The sequence below is a fragment of the Mycetomoellerius zeteki genome, unplaced genomic scaffold (genome assembly GCF_001594055.1).
Source record: "Mycetomoellerius zeteki isolate Tzet28-1 unplaced genomic scaffold, Tzet1.0 scaffold64, whole genome shotgun sequence".
In the NCBI taxonomy this organism is placed as follows: Eukaryota; Metazoa; Arthropoda; class Insecta; order Hymenoptera; family Formicidae; genus Mycetomoellerius; species Mycetomoellerius zeteki.
The window spans coordinates 308,861-329,405 of record NW_017257654.1 but is presented as its reverse complement, the minus strand read 5'-3'; the positions used below and the strand labels follow the sequence as shown (position 1 = coordinate 329,405).

The window sequence follows — 20,545 nt, the reverse complement described above, 5'->3', positions numbered from 1 at the left end:
AAAACGATAGAAGCGTGCGGTACCGATGATAATAACTGGCGTTACTACGATTACGACTACAATACGAAGAGGACGACATTTATCTCTCCCGCGGGGCCAGTCAGGGGTAAAAAGTATTCCGAGCGGAATTTGCCACGCGCGGCTCCCCCGCAAAGACACGGCCGCAAAGATAAGACCGCGGCTATATCGTTGCGCCCGTTCGCGGCTATCGAGAGAGTAAGTCGCTTGCGTTCGGGTCAGACTTCTTACTCTCTTATACGCGTCTTTATCGCACGGCGCGTTTTGCTCCGTAAAGCCGGAGTTGGCCGTGCAACGCGCCGATCATAAACGTCAATCGCGAATCGATATCTCCCGTGCTTGTGACTTTAATATAAAAATTGAGAGGGGAGATTCTCTGGGTGGGATTGAATAGGATTCTGTGCAACGGATAACGCAGTGCGCGTGAAAGAAACACTGCAGTATGAGCTCTGCAGACGGAATAGTGATATGATCTCACAAATGAACATGAAAAGAAAAATGATTCTTACATATATCAGTTTCCAATGACCTTTTAAACCTCAAATATCTTTATAGAATCGTGAAATGGTATTGAATTAAGTGATATAGTAACTGCATTCTGTATGTATACTTTCATTCCCTTTTGAAAAGAAAATCCACTTGTTTTCCAAAATGGTTATTTCGTTTGATGACTCGTGTAGGAAATTGCTGTCCGAATTGTTATCTACCTGCCAGCTTGTTATCTAAGACTGTTTATTCGAATAAATGGAAAAGCGGGGAAAACTGCCGGGTCGTCGCGTCATACGAATCACGCGGGCCCATCATATCAATGTGTAATGAGCAGAAGATGAAATTGTGAGAGATCGGCCCGTGATCTTGTTGCTCTTCGACGTGAAATATGTAGATCATATAAAAGATATATCTGGAAGAGAGTTCGGAAAGTCGAGTATCGGCTGATTAAACGAATGATGAAATCACTCGTCTAATAGACAAGCTCGGTGTAGCCTTTCATTTGTGATTATGTTGTTGCGAGTGCAACGTTGAAGTCGGGGCAAAAACTGACGTAATATTCAAGATGATAGACCTCTATATATAAATAACAAGTTTTTACGTTAATGACTATTTGCACGGACTTATGCGCGTCCTGTCTGTGGGATTGAGTGGAAATTTCTACTGAATACCAGAATGAGAACACCCGTGGATTTAAACATCTCGCCATCACTTTTCTTTAATTTATAGTGAGTGGCTCGATATTAATCATGGAACATTGTTGCTCTCTGCGCTTGGTGTGAAATATGTAGATCATATAAAAGATATGAAGAGGGTTCAGAAAGTCAAGTATTGGCTGGTTAGACGAATGATAAAATCGCTCGTCTAGTAGACACGTTCAGTGGCCTTTCATTTGTGACTTTTAACTGATTATGTTATTGCGGGTGCAACGTTGAAGTCAGAGCAAAACTTTCTGTCTACTTTTTTCATGCAAAAACCAACGTTATGCTGTATCGGTAATCTAACCAGTTTAACGTATCTTAAATATTTGTCTCTTATGAATTATTTCAGTTTAAATCACGTATCGCAAAGGGCGATCAATACAGTGCCGACTAGCAATGGAAATGTCGGTTCCGTAGAGGCCGACAGCAACAACAATGGACAAACCGCGGCTAGTCTCCATCAACTCTTGTACTCCTCCAACGAGGAGTACCCGCCAACTTCAACTGCGACCAACCACGTTTCTTCTTCTCAGCAGGGAAACGAATTGAACGAGGATTGCCGGTGAGCTATTAAATATTAATTAATTATTAAAAACAAATAATATAATATTATGTTGGAAATAATATTATATTGATATTATACAAATTATTCAAAGAATTATATCACTTTATTCGCGTGTTGTTTTTAATTAAAGTAGCTAGCGAGATTTCAACGTTTTTACTAACATTTTAGTCGATAAAAGGTCCATATTATTTTATAAGATTAAGAACGACCGTAAATATGAATAAATCAATACATAGAGAATATCAATAGCCAGTCAATTAAGTTAGATGTTTTCAAATTATTATTTCAAATAATAAAATATATATTCTTTATTAAATCGATTGTATTTTAAAGATATGATTGCATCATATTTGAAACAAATTTAATAAAAATAATGTCCGAATGTTTCGGCGTGCAATCATATCTTAAAAATAAAATCGATTTAATAAAGAATATATATGTATCTTATTATTTGAAACATCTAACTTTGACCGGCTATTGGTGTTCTCTATGTATTGATTTATTCATATCATTTTAGTAAAATATTTTGTTTATGATACAATAAAAATGTCCTAATTTTTTTATTTTAACGCGAAATGTTTTCCTTCAGTTTTCAGTACGTCTTAGCAGCCGCTACCAGTATCGCCACTAAGGTTAATGAAGAAACGCTAACGTATCTAAATCAGGGGCAATCGTATGAGATTAAGCTGAAAAAATTAGGCGATTTGTCTGCCTATCGTGGAAAGATTTTAAAGGTACATTAATCATCCTTAAATACGAAAGAACGCTTATTCGGATGCTTCTAATGTTTGGGTAGCGGCATCTTAAAAAACGCTTTGGTAGTTTCCTACGAGGTAAACAAGCGAGCTCATGCTGGTGCAGATCATTCGGTAGACCACAGATTCTTTTTAATTTTTAGTTAGTTTAGGAAATTAAGGTGGCAAAATAATGTAAAGCAATTTGTATGTATAATCTCATATTCAATAATCAAATTATGAACCCCTCAATAAATCGTTATATAACAAATAATACGAGTACGCAAGCATAACTTTCATTTGCAAGTATACTGATGTAATCATTGCCCGATTCGTTAACAACGTTGCCTGACGCTTTAAATTTTATAATACGGATGCATTTAATTGTATACAATTAATATTCTGCTAATAATTATACAAATAAAACTCTAATGCCCATTTCCAATAATATAGATTAACTTTAATTTCGGTTTAACTTATTCTTCATCTTTTTCTAATTTTTAAAACTATACTAAAAAAAAATTCACGAAATTTGAATAAATATTTGTAGATAGTGCCAATTACTTACAGTAAATAAATATTTGTTCAATTAAAAAAATTGTACTTAATTTAAGTATCATTTTTTTAAATCGAATAAATATTTATTTTCTGTAAGCAAATGGTCCCCCATTGGTATTATTTAAACAAATATTTATTCAAATTTTGTAAATCTTTTTTTCAGTGTATAAGAGATGGTAAAAACGGGCATAATTCTTTTATATCAATTTGTCCTGAAGTTAAAATTAATATAGATGATTCGCAATTACAAATGCAAGTTAACATGGTCGGCATGAGCTCACGACGTGTCCTCGACGTTCGAAAGATGTGAGTCGCCCAAACGGTGCTACAACGCCTCTGTAGGGACATTCGACCTTTCTGTTCCAGTCGACGATTCGCATTTGCTTCCACGAGCGACGGCTGCAATACACGGAACGGGAACAGATGCTAGCCTGGCAACGCGCTAGACCGGGAGAGAGATTACTAGAGGTTGACGTTCCTCTCAGCTATGGTATGGTAGATGTCTGTCAACCGTCGCTATCCAACAACAGCGTGGAGTTTATGTGGGATCCTACAAAAGAAGTCGGCGTTTATATTAAAGTATGTTGATCCCTGCTAACGAATCTTTTCATTCCTAATTTTTACAAACGCGATTGATCTCTCACTTTTTCGTAGCTATATTCTGTATATAATTCGACGAAGAAATTACATAATTCACGAACATATGGAATTTTATGAATAAAAGTCCAGTATATAAATGTGATTTTCCCTGAGATAGTATATCCTAACTGTACGAAGACGTTCTGTGGATGTCTTGTTAGCTAAACGGGACGTCCATAGTCCTGTGGACTATGAAATAAGCGCCTTATTATGTCCTACATACATCTACAAGATATCCAAATTCAAAGTCCTAAAAAAGTCCATCCGTAATCCTTGGGACAATTCTATTACTTCGTATAGGCATCCTAAAGATATTCTAAGGACGATCGCAGGATATCTCTTATATAAAGTGTGCTGAATTTGCAAGACTGAAATATTTTACAAAATATTATATTCAATAACATCGTTGATAAAAAAAATACAATCATATCTTGCACTAAGCACATACGAAAACTTAGTACGAATAATTATGACATGTCTGAGCTTACATATATTTGGTTATGTAGAGATCGTGACATAAATTTTAAATGCGAGAAGCGACACCATCTAGCACAGTTCTAGAATATTAGAAAAATCAAAAAATAGATTCCACGAATTACAGACGGACATCTTTAGAACTTCTTATTTTTATGTCCTGTGAACGTATGTAGGACAAACGAGGCACTCCTTTGATAATCCACAGGACGTCCTCAGGAAATGCTTAGGACCTGTTATAGAGGTGTTATGACATTTTTAGACGTTTATTTATTAGGACTAAGGACATTCTAAAATTTTCATCTTAGTATAATGTCCTAAACATATCCCACATATATCCCAGGATATTCAGGACGTATTCAGGATCATCCTGAGGACGTTTGATGCTGTTAGGATATCTATTGAATAAGTAATAAAAAAAAAATAAAATAAGGGATATTGAAAGTCAATATCTAATATTCCTTATTTTACTTTTTCTCATATTTATTGAGAGTCAATATCTAATGTTCCTTATTTTACCTTTTCTCATATTTATTGAATGGGAATCCTTATTTTGTATATTTTATTTATATATTTATCGGTTTTATAATAATTGATGGAGATTATTTATGTTGCAAACGTATTTGTACTTGCGAGTAGGTCAATTGCATAAGTACTGAGTTTACACCGAAAAAGCATGGTGGAGAGAAAGGCGTTCCCTTCCGAATTCAAGTAGAGACTCGATTACCAGGAGGACCACGCCTGCACGCAGCCTCATGTCAGGTGAAAGTCTTTAAATTAAAGGGAGCAGACCGTAAACACAAGCAAGATCGTGACAAGATATTGAGACGTCCTCCTCACGAACAAGATAAATATCAACCTAGCTACGACTGTACCGTCCTCTCCGATGTAAGTTTTGACGAACAATTTTAGCTTATAAATAAAATAAATAGAAAAAGTATCGCAATTAAAAATCTTTAAAAATAAAAATATTTTTCAACTTTTTTTTCTCTTTTTTTTGTCACAGATTCCTCTGGAATCCTTATCGCCTTCAAACTTGCCGGCGCAGAATGGTGGAAGCCCGTACGCCTCAACGGATGCAATGTAAGTTGATTATTATATTAATTCTCTTTAAACATTTTTTATCGATTGCGTTCTATAATAAATAAAAATTAATTCGGTAATTAAATTAACAACATCATTATACGAAAAATGCAAGATTCAGGAAAAAACGCATGCGTGAAAAAATCATGAAATAAAATACGCTATGTGTATAAATTATTGAATGTCATTATAGAACAGGTGTATTGAAATAACATTTTCCGTAAAAATGGATTTGTAGTTTATAGTATTATATATTACGTTCGGTTATGCATAATTCAACAGAAGCAATACTTTATTAATTTATTCTATGTTAAAATAAACGCAATGATATTCTGATTTATTTTTATATGGAAATATTTTTAACGCAAAATGTCTAGAATTAAATCAAGATATTTAATTATTTACATATTTTAGATTAAGTTAAATATCAAAATATTAGATTATTTAAATAAAAGATTGAATAATTGGACAGTATTGCCTCTATAATTAATTGATATTATTAATTTGTCATTCATTATATTTTTCACGTTTATTTTTTTTTATTCGCCTATTTCTCACATTATTGTAAAAGAACAATTTCAAAGTTTCTAAAACTTTTATATTAGATTTGTATTTTTTTTCTACTTTTTACATTATTATCACATTTATAAGATTATTAATACTAAGTTTTTAACTTAGAGAGGTATAGCAAAAATTAAACGTCTTGTTAGAAACATACAATAAAATAAAAATCAACAAGTTTCACAGAATTATTCAGTGATGCTTGCAAAAAGAAATTTAAGACTTATATCCCTATGCAAGAGATCTATAAATTAAACTTATCAATTATACACTCAACAAAAAAAATGTTAGTGAAAAATAAAAATATCGCGAATTTTATTTTTACTGTTAATATAGCGCTTCTATATATAGATACTTAATTTGAGTATCTTTAGGGAGCAGTGAGAATCAATGAAAATCTTATTACGAATTCCAATTTAATGTAGCTCGCAACGACTTACTGTACAAATAGCCAACTAGTCGATTCTGGATACGGCAGGTTTTAGGCGCCCGCCTAACTATACATAGATGAATCATTCGTCTCACAATACGTCAAATGTTTTGTGTCGTTCGATCGGTGGCATTTTTGCTTCTTTTGAAAATATTGACGTGCAAAAACAAACACTGCAATTACACATATCATAGTATAACTGATATGTATATTTAAATGGTTTATTTTTATCCCAGCGATATTTTATAACTTCTGGTAGGTAGTTCGACTTATATACGACATTCTACAGCAATAACGACATTTCACATCGGCATAATATGAGAGTCAGTAAGATAAATCTCTCTCTTTTATATCTATGTCGTTGTGTCGGTTTGCGATTCGCTTATTGCCGATTCGTGCTGAGAAATACGTAGTCAGGCGAGTCTTTGCGTCATATGGTGTTCTGCAAATACCTGTCTCAAGGATATAAATAGCAGTATATTTCCGATAAATCCGATTCGCTAATGTCCACCGATCCTTGTTTTTGTTTCTGCGAGTTATTTATATGCACATAAATTGAAACGATCTACCAGACAATTACCGCGACCTTCGCGATGTTATGGCGCAGGTAGAAATAAATGACAAACCCATGAAAACAGAATTGCGTAGTGAGAAGATCATTTACGACTGTTTTTGATTAAAATGAAAAGAGCTCTGAAATGAAAACTGACATGTTACATATTTTTTTTTATTCTAGCATATTGTTGATAATGGATTGTCGGATAAAAACTGATCAGTGAAAAGCAAAGCCAGGAGAACATTTTTTTTGTTGCAGTAATGTCCATTTTTACCAATGTACATTGGTTTTAATCTTAGTGTAATTCATTCTTTATAAGAATTAGGAGGAGATAAAGAGTAAGTTAAACTGAGATTAAAGTTAATCTGTATTGACAGAAACTAATATAAAGATAAAGATTGAAGATGGTGAAAAACACGGAGAACATTTGTGTGAAGATATTTCGAAAGTATGACAGGGAAAAATTTCTTCTTTGTTTCCCTCGTTGGCCTCGTTCAAGTTCTCTTTCTTACAAGTAGGAAAAATGAAAAAGACAAGAAAGTAAAGCTGCATTTCTTCCCGAGGAAAAGAATTAAAAAATGTCTGTCATTTCATCATCATCTAGTATTCTTCTTTTACTTCTTCATCAAGATAAAGAATGAAGTCCAAAGAGAGTTAATTATGCACTTCTCGGTTATACCAGAAGTCACTGCGACGTTGTCAGAGCTCTGCAAGCCGCTCGTGGCTAGGTGGGAGTTTATTCTGGTGAAGGATAGTGGCGGTAGTTATGCCTCCATCAAGAGTTCCTCTGTAGTGGTGAACGGGAAGTGGGGGATACGGAGGTAGACGTCGGGCATCGCCGCCAACAAACTGGCTTGAACTGGCGCGAGCCGGCGTCCCTGTCTCCGCCGATGGCGAGCCTCTCGATGGAGGGGAAGTTGGAGAACCGGCAAAGAGCAAGGAAGAAAGAGGAGGAGAGATATTCTGCGAAAGAGAAACACGAGGCACGCGAATAAATTCCGAACGCTGTATACTGCTCGTAGCCGCGTATCGATTTCCTGCTGAATCCATTCAGGCGCGTCCAGGTCGTAAAAAAAGCTAGATATCGTGTAATTGTATTTTTAAATTGGAATGACAACCACTGTGATCAAGTTTCGTCCCTGAGCACGTATTTATTTTATAAGTAAACGGTGACATGCGTCATTCGCATAATTGCCTGTGACATTTATTAATCAACATTTTTCTTGCTGCCGGTGCCGAAAAAAGTGCATAATTTCTTCTGCCTGGATTGGAAATCAATATCCCACCGAGCTCGCGCTTCAACCTTGAAGTGACTCCGCCGGGCATCACTCGGGAAGAAAGCGGCTGAGCTTGCAGTCGCTCAGTTGCATCGTACGCGCGAGAACCGGTACCAGTCCGAACCGGTAGTCTTTAACTTGTTCTCGCTCGAAGCGTTTCAAGATAGTGCAAAGCTCTCAGAGAGAAAGATTTAATTTCTTCAGCGTCATTTCGGTTTATCCGCAGATTGGTTTTCTTCGATCTGCATCATAGTTTAGTGCTCCGATCCCCTGAGAATTAATTGCCTCTAAAGATAAGAAACAATTAAAGATAAAGAGAAAACCAGCAGAGTTTTGAAGTTTGTTATATCGGAAGACCTCCAAAGTTTCTGTATTTGCGGTTTGATTGTTCGCTTGGCAAATTTGTATAAATTAAAGCTTGTTAATTCGTTATATTTGAACAAGTCACCTGGTTTGTGTAGTGCCAGGCAAGAAGAGAAAAGTGGGGCTAAAGTTATCGTCCGAGATAACTGAATTAATCTTATTGTTAGTCCGGTATATTCCGGTATACGCGACAAGGTTCCGGCGCGGTGACTGAATCCATCAAGAAGCGGATCGATCGGGATTGCCAGCATAAATAATGCGCTCGACGACCGTATAAGGGGTGTTAGCTTCGCTGATCGGAACGCAGTTCATCCTCGCGCTGTTGATGTATCCGAATTGTATCGTGATCGGGGGCGACTTGATATTACGTTGTCTTTTAAACAAGTAGCTATTTCGCTGTCCCATATATCCGTGGTTCCCTTCGCGAGGAACTAAGTGTAACGCAATCACTCAGCCATTAGTCATGCAATAAAACCGCTGACGAGATCACTTGTGACAGATAGCTTATGACAGCTCCCGGCCGCGTTTAATAACAACCACGTGTGATGCATCGAGCGATTTTCTTCAGGCGATAGTGGTCTCCTTCAAGTGCAGTTCTCGTCCGTCGCAACAGATAATCGACTTCCAACAGAGTGTACGCGAATTTCGCACGCACTTTTAGTTACATTGATTGATAATCTAAACTTCGTGGTAACACGTGATATCCTGGCTATCTACGTACTCCTATCGCGGCAGGATCATCCCCTCAGATGACGAGCAGCCTTGCCGCCGAAAAGCTGACGCCAGGGCGGTTAAATTGAGTCTTGTCAATCAGGGCATGTCCTGTTTTTCCCGACTAATGGGAATTTTATTTTGAGAAATCAAGGGGACATAAGCACAAGAGAGGTTCGAGTGGAACGAAGATTTTCCAGGAAAAATGATATAATTTCGAGGAAGCTCAATTTAGATTCGTGAAATCTATTTATAGTTTTGAGAGAAAAAAACAAGGAGATTATTGTAGCCGTTTATTCAGATCGTGTATCAGAAAACGTCAATGAGATTAATTGCGCAACTCAAGAAGCATTAATCGTTTCTAGGACTGATTGTGAGTTTATCTAATAATCTCAACTGTGTTATAAAAAGGAGTAAGATTTATAACATCGGAATGCGTAGAGAGAATTTCTTGGAAGAACAAACAGGGTGGATATATTTCACATATCGAAGTGTCTCATGAGGCAATAGAAAACTGCGTGCAATGGCACACATGTTACACTATAATTAGGCTTGATGCAAAGTGGCAGCATGCACATGTCAAGAAGATAAACATTATAGACTCGGTGACTCTAGCGGATACAAAGTTCATTCCTTTTATAGAGGTGCATTGGACAAATAGAAAGCAAATAACAAAGACCTATTATTCGAACGGCCTATAAATGGTGAAGAAGTGTAAACCGGTTACACTGAGTTACTTGACAAAAAAGAAAGAAAGATCTTCAGATTTTTAAGAATCTTATTGCGAAATTCCTCTCTTCGGATCGCGGGATTCCGCATCGCTAGTGATTATTGCAAGACGACGTATTTGCACGTGACTGTGTATAAGAAACAGGAAAAAGGAAAAAAATATACACCGTTTATGCGACTCGAAGATTTCAACTCGGGATCGGAGCCACGTATGAAGGTCAGAATTTCGAGAGCATTCGTTGGCGGACAAACGTCGGTGAGCGACTAGCAATATCCGGTTTGCGGCAGACAAATGCAATTCGACTGACACAAACTTATCCTATCTGCCGAGCTGAGCCGGAGCTCTTTCTGTTATTCAAATTCACTGAGCAACTTTAATTATTAGGTGATGAATATTGCACACCGCATCACTGATCGACTCGCGTTATATCACGAATAGCCGCGCGATGTGGATGGTCGTCTACCGTAACAATTAATTGTTATTCGAGCGAACTAATAAGACAGAACGGAGATTCGAGAACGGCATCTCGCTAATATCGATCACGAATGGATGGAAAGACGCTTGGAGAACGGTTGGACGTTCGAGCGTGCGGGTGTACCACGTTTATGAATGAACGCGTGAAGAGTCGGAAGAAGGCCTTCAAAGAGAAAAACAGTTCGCCGTAGAGAATTTCTTTCGGTCCAGTTATCGTAACAAGATTATACTCGTCATGTCAAGGGATTACTGGAACTTGAGAAGCTGCTGGTCCATCAGGCGGCCGCGTTATCCGCTCGATCAATTTGTCACGTGGCTTCTGGAGCACGAGGTAGTTGTGAGCGGTGGTCCCCCGCATGTGCAAGTCGTAGCTAAGTTCGTCCATGCCCTATTGAACGCACGAATGAAGAGAGGATACATAATGCGAGGAGGACTAGTCAGTCTCCAGATAAGAAAACGTTGGGATACGAAGAAACTCGACGGATGCAAAAAAGTCAAGCTGATAGTTCGTTTAAAGGGGCATTCTGCGTAAGGATATGTTCATGCTTTTTTTAAAGATATTACTGTATATCTTGTTTAATAAAAAAACGAAATTTTAAAAAAATGAAGGTTGTTAGCAGATACATATTAAATATTAAAGGAGCAATGATATCTCAACCCCTTGAATTAAATAATATCTTGTTATCTTTAATTAAATTTGAATTAAATTGTGTTAGTTCAAGTAATGACTTATTAGTAAAAGTAGTAGCGATCTATAGAAATTATTAGAATAACTCAAATAATTTAACATTATGACTTTAACAGTCTAAGGTTATCAGCACAAGAATATCTGTAATGTAATTACATTACGTTAAATATTATTCGTAAACTGAAGCCTGTATGTAAACTTATATCAACGTACAAACAAAATCATAACGTAACGTACGTGATGTAAGCTTACTGTTATGTACAGGCTTCAATTTACTATTCAATACTTACTATTCAATATTAACGTAACACGTTTTTGCGCAAAAAGTCTAACAACAAGAAGTATCGATGACTTCTTGAATATCACATATGAACGCCAATTGAATCTTACTTTGAATTCGATGCCACGGTCAAAGAAGATGCTTTATTGCAACGTTTAAGTTACTTTATATTTTTATATCGTTATTTAATTAATAAATAATATTAAAATTGTATTTACATGACTTTCGCATTTAATTAACAAAATTTGAGGCTTCAAATATTATATATAGTTTAATGAATTATGTATTACAGTCGCCAAAGTATGCTCTTTTCATACAATTATAATTGTAATATTCGGCACGTGTTTGAAATTATAAAAAATCAATTGCATATTAATTTCTTTTAAATTTAAATTTCTTGTTTTATGCGACAAAATATCAATTGGCCTTGTTGAAATTCAAACAGATAAGTTAACACATTTTGAACATACATGCGAGTATTAGACATTTACCATGCCTTTTACATTTTTATTTGTATTTATCATCACAAGAAAAGTTATTTTGATACTGAATTTTCGTCGGGAAACGTCTGCCTGGAATATTCCCATGTATTGTTTTTTCATGTACGTAAAATTGTTCAGCTGAACGTAAAGTGTCAACAGTTTTTGATTTATGTTGCATGCACAATTAATAAGACAGTTGACGTTTTATGACGCACCTCAACGAATACGAATATGCGCATATCTGAAATGCATTTTTATGTTATGTATATCGGAAAAATTTTCATATAAACACTACAAATAAAGATATTGTTAGCGATATTATTAGCGAGTTGTCGTTTTATTTAAAATTCTGATGTTAAAAATATAAAAACATAAAACTTAAACGTTTTGGTCAAGTTTTGACCATCATCAGTAAAAAATATATTAAAAGATGTCATAAAAAACCATGAATGTTATAAATTTGTTTATACCCGAGCATTAAAATGCGTGATTATTTACCGTTCTTCGAATTTATTAGAGTTTAATAGAAAATTTAATAGAGAATATTTCGATGTTCAAATTTGTCTTTTATTGAAAGATTTCATGAAACTTATAAAAACGAATATTAAATTAATAATATAATTTACTTTTATTAAAGAAAGAAATTGAAAACAGCATGTATACTTTCAAAACATTCATAGTTTTTTGTAACATCTTTTAATATATTTTTAACTACTGATAATAGTCAAAATTTTATTTATATTGTTTATATTTTTAAGTCACCTTTATAAGTTTTAATTTGCATATAGCAAGAAAATCATCGCGACATTCCGGGGAAGGAAATAATAATTTTAATATTGATACTTCCCTCTCTCCATCATTTGTTGCCAATATATGGTTTAACTTTTGATCATGTCTTTCACATGAGCGCGTGCGATCGAACGGTTGCGTTGACTAAGAAACTCGTCAAAATGATTATCATGTAAATCAAAAAACCATTTGTAATTTATCATTTGTTATTCATTAATTTTAATTTTGAGAATTTCTGTTAGTTAATTTGGAAATTACATGGAAATACGTTTGAATATAAGACTATTTGCTTAACGATAATTTTACACGACATCGCTTCATGTTTCATACTTTTGTTTCTTCAAATGTGCGTTCTATATGTATGACCATATTTTTTGTACTCAAATTTTGTTAATATTAAAAAGGATCCACAAGATCGAAACGTCTATTGTATTATATTACTCGAATAAATTTATTACATGCGTTTATCCTATGTTTGGCTCTTATAGGCACTAATTTTCCTTGATTTACTCATAATATTGTTATTGCAAACGATAAATGCAACAATTTAATATATGTAAAATGTCTGTATCTTTATAAAATGCATTTTTATAATTGCATTCTCAAATTTTTAAGAGAAACTCTAACGAGTAATTAATATGCTATTCGCTTTGATGTTTTCTAGATCACCACAAACACGCACGACCATCGGTGGCAATTCCTCTCCGGTAGTCGCCCCATTAGCACTTTCGGTTTCTAATTCTGGTATCGTACCATTGGTTCCGGCTTCGGACGCCGTGAAGGAAAACGTGGGAACGGCGCCGGCCTTGCCATCGCCTGCAGCCATATTGCCAGATCAACCTTGCATTGAAGCTGATGTTAGTTTGACAGCACGCAAAGCTACTTCCCCGCAACAACTAATCGAGTTTATAAAAACAGTTAAGATCCTTATTGTAGGAAATTAATTAATTCTTCGATACTGAATTTTTTTATTCAATATTTTAAAGTAAAGAATCGACAAAACAGAAAATATTACGTTTGCGTAATAAAAATGATGTGAATTAAGTAGCTCGAAATTTGATACAATCGTCCTTTCATAATTGTTAACTTTATATTCTTAATTCTTAGAGAAAACGCTTTTTTTTCAAACATATAGTTCGATGTAAGACACGAAAACAAATTATATACTACTAGAAGTATATTTTTGGAAAAAAAGCGTTTTCTCTCAAAATTATGAATATAAAATTATAATCAGAGGTGAAAAAAATGTCTATAAGAACTGACACTGGTTATTCGTGTGTAAATATAAAGTTTATTAACAATAATTTTTGTCAAAAAGACAAATTACCATTGTCAACACACTCAAATGTGATCTACAAAATTAATTGTGCTAATTGCGAGGCATCTTATGTTGGCCAAACGTGTAGATTACTAAAAACTAGAATCAGTGAACACCGTAGCTATATTAATAGGAATAACTCTCAACTCTCGGGTTATAACCGAACATAGGTTGAGCACAATTTTAATTGGAACGAAATAAAGATTTTGGACGAGGAAAAATCGCTAAACATGAGATTGACTTCTGAAATGATTTTTATTTACAAACAAAAAGAAGATCTAAATTTACAGAGGGACACGGAATGATTAGATCCGTTGTATCGTGACCTTTTTTTAAAGTCTTGATTCTCCTACCTCTCAGCGTATTGTTTATCTGTATACGTCTTTACTTCGTTACTCTCTTTTTTGTTCTTATATTTTAACTGGTAACGGACACCTCGTAATGTCACACGTTTCTCATACTAATATGTACAGCGAATATGTAAGTTCATTTTAAATTATAATTTTGGATTGATTTTTGCTTATTAGATTCATATTATTACAGCAATGGTATCACTTATCGATTGACTCACGTACACAGTATTCAAACAAATACTATGACGTTTAAGATTTTTAATTGGACACATCTTTTAATTCGTATAATTTTATCAATTGACTTAATATAATAGCGTACCGTTTATATTGCGTTCATTAATTACTGAAGATGATCAAAATGAGTAGTCGAAACTTAAATTATTGTTAATAAATTTTATATTTACACACAAATAAGTGTGTAATGCCTATAAGAGCCGACAAACCAGTGTTTTTTTTTTCTGACCTTTGATTGTATATCATTCGAGCCTTTACACTTCTTGTATATAAAATTATAACAATTATATAAAAGGATGATTATATAAAATTTGGAGCTATCCAATCCACATTGCTTTTTATGATAACTTTATATGAAATCTCGCAGGGTGCCCCATGTCTCACCGAATTACCGCCCGACGCAAATGCCACGCAGACAACCGCCTGGCTTCGTGCCAGCCGATTCAACGCGTTCGAGTCAACATTTGCAAGCTTCTCTGCATCGGATATTTTACGCTTGTCCCGAGAGGATTTAATTCAGATCTGCGGCGTGGCAGATGGCATTCGACTGTTCAACACATTGCATTCTAAGGCTCCAACCCCGAAGCTTACTCTCTATTTCTCGTTGGAAAGCAACGGCTCACTCTGGAGAGTCGCATACCTCGACAGTTTAACGAGCACCGCTCTCACAAACAAGTTGCTCAACGCTCTAAACTTGCCCCATGATCGACTTCACTCAATACTGTTCCTAGGACCACAGGGTATACACGTATTGGTCACTGACGAGCTGGTAGCGAACATGAAAGACGAGAGTATGTATCTCGTTGAGACTATCAAAGGTAAATTTTATTTTATTACGATTTTATTTATGATTTTAAAAAGAACGATTTTTAAAAGACTATAATAATATATATAATATATATTTTTTCCAGATCCGACTAGCGAGCGTTACAAGTTATTAATAAAGTCAAAGATCATTTGAATAACTTTTGGAAATTATCTTCTTAATCATTATTTTTTATAAATAAATATGTACAATATGCTCAGAGAAAAAAAGAGAAAGAAGAAGCAGAAAAACTGATAAAATATATAAACATCTACAAAAGATTTGAGGTATTATAGTTTTATACATAATATTACCCGGGAAAAAATGTTATATATATAGACATATTTTATATATAATTGTATATAAAATATGTCAATTTTTTATATAATTTTATATAATTATATACGAAATATTTTCCCGGGTAATTATATCTATTTGCATATCATATTACATTTGCAACTGTTGAAACATACTCATATAGTCATATATATAAGTTACATGTATACATGCACTCAAACTTTCCAAGTACCCGACTTTCGAATGTATGCAAACGTATACAAATCGAATTTATACTGAGTTAAAATACTCAATTTTAGACAACTTTTATTTGGAATTATATCCGTTAAAAAGAATGTAAGATAACCAGATAATCAATTTTGCGATTTATTTAGAAGAGAATATAGTTTATATTTAAAGAATAGAATCTATATATTATTCCATCCATTATTATATACTTACGAGTGCTTCCATATTATTTTAGTAAGAGCGAGAGATATATATAAGTAAGATTTTTATATACATTCGCACGATTTGTATAACAATTGGATCGCGTAGCTTCGTATGGGAGAAAACTCGTAAGTGACCGCGTCTTCGATTCGATCCCTCATCCTACATACGGATTTTAAATTTATAATCTGCACTAAATTAATAGATCTCTGGCTTTCCAAGGAGGCTGGGCTAGTAACCCATTCCCGAAAATTTAAACAGATAAAGTCACTTTATTAATCAATTAATGTTTCCTGGGAGATATTAATTAATTAATTAATATCTTCCGAGATATATATAATAAAAAATGACTAGATTGCGCGCAAAACTTAAGATATATTGTAGTGGGAAGAGAAACAATCATCCTTCTCCCCCTCTTCGCTATTGGGCACTAAGAACTAAAAAACTGAAGGACGTTCCCCAACCAACGTAGTCTTTTTTGTGCCATTTAAATATTTAAATATTATGAAATTATGAATATTTTGAGTTTATTATAAAGTAGTAGTTATATAAAAGCGTATATTTTCGGAATATAAAAGAACATGTAAAATTTCGATTATCATTTTATAACATTGATTTATAATATTGATGGCGTATTTTGAAAAGCATTCAGTGTTGTATAATAAATATGTATATTATATTATACTGAACAAAAATCAGAATAAGAAATAGAAAGATAAGAGATTACGTAAAGAAAAGTACAATTTATATATCGTTTTTAGTACAATTTATGAAAACGATCGGTTTTCTATATATGTGCCACGTTAAAAATAAGTATAAAATTTTAATTTTGTATATATATATATATAATTGTTACTGTTTTTTGTTGACTTAACAATTTCTGTTTAAAATATGTATAAATTCTTTTTTGCTTTTATAAACTTTTAACATGTTAATATTGTTAAGTAAAATGACGTTATTATTGTAAAACAATTAATAGAATTGACTATTACAAGATTTATACTAGTTTAAGTTTTTAAAAAATAATTTTTGTGTCTTTATTAATAATGTGCCAATCTAGATGTAATTATTTCAAGTATTTGAAATAAGGTAGATATAATAAAGTGTAAATTGAAATAAGAGAGACATAGTAAACGAAAAAAATATATTCTCATTTTATTAATGCAAATATTACGTTACGGGAAGTACGCGGAAAGAAATGGGATTTTTATACTAATATTTTTGAAATTCTGAAATTTTGAAAATTTCATAAAATATGAAATTTAAAATTATGATTGTATATAGATTCTTTATATATTACAATATTAATTTTATACAAACATCAATGCAGCTTATTATATGATAGCTAGTGCCTGTTAAATAATACATTAAGATTTTATTAAGAAATATATAGTTTATATGATTGTGCGTTTCCATATAAGGGGGGTGAAATAATAACACATTTTATAATTATATGTGACGAAAAGTACATTAACTAATCATTGATTATCTAACAAATATAATTTTTATCATGAAAAATTGTACTGGGAACGCTCACTGCGATTTAATAGTGTGATATCAATTATGAAAAGTTCGATGTATTAATGTATACCGTAATTATAAATAAGTATGAATGTATGTTATTTAGTAATACAGTTTATTTTCTGTTATAATTTTTAACAGTTGAAAATATGTTGATATTTTGAGAACAAAAATGTATGTCGATTTATATTAACTTTGTTGTATATCTTATACAAGTGTTAAGTTAACGAAATGGCTCAATAAATACTTCTTGATGCCAAATATTATATTTTATTTTTCTAAATTAAAAATTAATCCGTCAAAGAAAAAGTTTCCAAATTGTAAAACTTATGTCTCGAATTTATTATAAGAAACCGTTCGCCTATTCGTCAATGAAATTTTTCTATTAAAACGTTATTGAACATAAATGATCGCACGTTATGTTTGCTTCTTTTTCTTTTTCTTCATCTCTGCTTTCTGTTGTCTTAGCTTTCTCTTCTCATCTTGATGTTGTTCTCGTTCTTTCGTGCGCCGATATAATCTGCGCGCAACAATAACTGTGTGAAAAAAAACAAAATTATTACACATAATAATAATTATTATTAATAAATACTAATTTTATAATTTTATTATTAAATTATAAGACAATATAAGATAATAATTATTAAATTATCTAAACAATAACCTTATTTTTAAATAACCGTTTTACGTTTTAAAACCGTACATGTGAGAATTCAACTAATAAGAATTAAACATTAAATGCCTATAATGGTCTAAAGCTGAATCTTTAATGCTTAAATAATTCAGTGTCAATTATATATACACTATACATGTACACGCATATATTGTAATCATTAAATTATCTAAGTTACAGTAAAAATGCCATCTGATAAAATGGTTATTACGAAAAAATTGTCAATTATTTAAAAACGGAGTATACACATAATACGATAGTGTAACAAAATAAAAATAATGGATATATAATTTATATGATTACACAACTATTTGCTTTTATTGATGCGTTATCGCTCATAACAAAATTTGTCATTAACATTGTATGTTTAGTGTATATCTAATTTAAATATTACGCAAATTTGCAATGAAAAGAAAAAAATATATACCGAGCAGAAATGCCACAATCGATACCGCGAAAATGAATAGAAAATAAGACTGGTATGATGCAAGCCACGTATGCAAAATCGTGTTCCTCGACTTTTGCAAATTCTTTGTTAATACATCAAAGACACCCTTTTGGAACTCTTCCTTTTCCTCATCGTTCAACTGTTGATATCTTTCGATCACCTTTGCAAGTTTTTCTTGTACTTTATCCGATATCGTACTGTCATTTTCAAATGGATTCATAAAATGTTCTTCCATATGGAGTACAATGAGCACAAGAACTTAATTCGGAAATAAAAGTAGCAGAGGTCTGCACGAGTACGGGATAAAAGTTACACTGATTGAATATGTACAATCAAATTCAGCAATTGAGTGGACTCGATTAGATAAGGAATGTTCAAAATACGCTGAGATATGATAGTTTCTTCAACGAAGCGACTTCGTAAACTGCATTTGTGTAAACTCGGCGAAATAGAAGTACTTATTATTGTCTCGATAATTTACAATACGATAAACGATATTTCAGTCTTTGTTAGCTCGGTAAGACAGAAATTGTCAGACTAATTAAAGGTGTTATAAGCGGTAACCAAATATAAGAACGATCTATAATATCAAGGGCATTCAATTGAATTAACCATTATTAAATCAATATTTATCAAATGGGAGTGCAAATACAGGTCGACAGAAATTATACCATTTTTTACATTTTGTAACCTGAATAAATGATGTCTTTTTGATGTTATAATGATTTTATGATTAATAATAATTAATAATGTTATTTTACCTTGAATAACTACTAAATATAGCCTTAAATTAGCAATTTAGAATGTATATTCTTTTATTCCCGGGAAAAAATGCTATATTTTTATAATATATATAATGGACATTTTATATACTATAATTATATACAATTGTATATAAAATATGTCAATTTTTTATATAATTATTTATAATTTTATATAATTATATATAATCATACAAGAAACATTTTTTTCTCGGGTTAAAATAATTAAATATATGCTTCGTACAAATTTCCAAACGTCAATAATGCGTCAATTTTGCATTATTTACTCGTTAAGCAATACTGACAAACGTTAGGCAAATTTCAAATCGTAAGAGTATATTTATCTCTGACGATAAGACTGCTAATTAAAAAAATGCTCCGTCTTACTAATAAAAATAACTCTACATATCGAAAGTCGTAAGAAGATATATATATATATACATATTTGGAAATATATTCTAAATAAATAAAATCTGTATATATTGTAATATATGTGTAATCAGTTATGTAGATAATAATTATTCGCAAATATTGAAACGTTTGCAATCGGTCGTATCAGCTTAATAAAATTATAGTTGAACTTAGTTTATCATAAAAGTTATTCATTATGAAAACTAATTATAACTCAGAAAGAAAGTTACAAATAGAGTGTATGTACGAATGTACTTCCCAAACACATGATATTTTCCGTATATACTAAATTTTATACGGAATTTCTCATAGATATATGCAACATTTTGAAAATATACTGAGGACATCGTAAATTCTCCGCAATAAAAATCTCTGCAATATTGCTACAACATGTAATGTTGCTGCAATGTTGCAGCAGTGTTACTTCTTAGTACCGAATTCATTTGTGTGCGCGCGCGCGCGCGTGTGTGTGTGTGTGTGTGTGTGTGAAGCAGATTTCATTAATAATGAAATATTCTGTAAAAACAAATATTATTTAAAACTTATATATTTTAATATGCAAAATTTATTTTCCATTAAAAGATGATTTAAATCGATTCATACATATATTATCTAATAAATATTTGTCTTAAGATTATAGTTTCTCCAAATTTTTATAACTATCATATTTTTATTGCCAAAAATTAAAATAAC

The 20,545-nt window shown here is 32.7% G+C and overlaps 2 protein-coding genes across 6 annotated transcripts in view; one reads left to right on the top strand and one right to left on the bottom strand.

Annotated features, from left to right (window-relative positions):
- The window catches only part of gem (transcription factor CP2 like gemini), a 38,602-nt gene extending 23,048 nt beyond the window's left edge, over positions 1–15,554 (top strand). For 3 of the 5 annotated variants that reach the window (XM_018457583.1, XM_018457581.1, XM_018457586.1), the window contains 8 exons: positions 1,558–1,770; positions 2,363–2,507; positions 3,408–3,644; positions 4,818–5,066; positions 5,185–5,261; positions 13,267–13,519; positions 14,875–15,325; positions 15,419–15,554. In XM_018457583.1, coding sequence (XP_018313085.1) covers positions 1,558–1,770; positions 2,363–2,507; positions 3,408–3,644; positions 4,818–5,066; positions 5,185–5,261; positions 13,267–13,519; positions 14,875–15,325; positions 15,419–15,468 — 1,675 coding nt within the window. In that variant the 3' untranslated portion in view covers positions 15,469–15,554. The remainder of the gene's footprint in view (positions 1–1,557; positions 1,771–2,362; positions 2,508–3,407; positions 3,645–4,817; positions 5,067–5,184; positions 5,262–13,266; positions 13,520–14,874; positions 15,326–15,418) is intronic. The other 2 variants (XM_018457584.1, XM_018457585.1) reach the window with 2 other exon arrangements.
- A 2,344-nt stretch (positions 15,555–17,898) lies between these two features.
- On the bottom strand, positions 17,899–19,270 carry LOC108728766 (uncharacterized). The gene is made up of 2 exons (XM_018457513.1): positions 18,660–19,270; positions 17,899–18,095 (listed from the first exon to the last, which is right to left on the bottom strand). Exons 1-2 carry the CDS (start codon positions 18,913–18,915, stop codon positions 17,977–17,979), a joined length of 375 nt encoding a protein of 124 aa, XP_018313015.1. The 5' UTR covers positions 18,916–19,270; the 3' UTR covers positions 17,899–17,976.
- Between the last annotated feature and the right edge of the window lie 1,275 nt (positions 19,271–20,545).

Bases quoted from the DNA above. Each gene is read 5' to 3' on its own strand.
- LOC108728766 (XM_018457513.1), bottom strand. From the start codon at position 18,915: ATGGAAGAACATTTTATGAATCCATTTGAAAATGACAGTACGATATCG. The intron at 18,096-18,659 runs GTATATATTTTT...TTTTTCACACAG, and splicing joins GATTGTGGCATTTCTGCTCG to TTATTGTTGCGCGCAGATTA.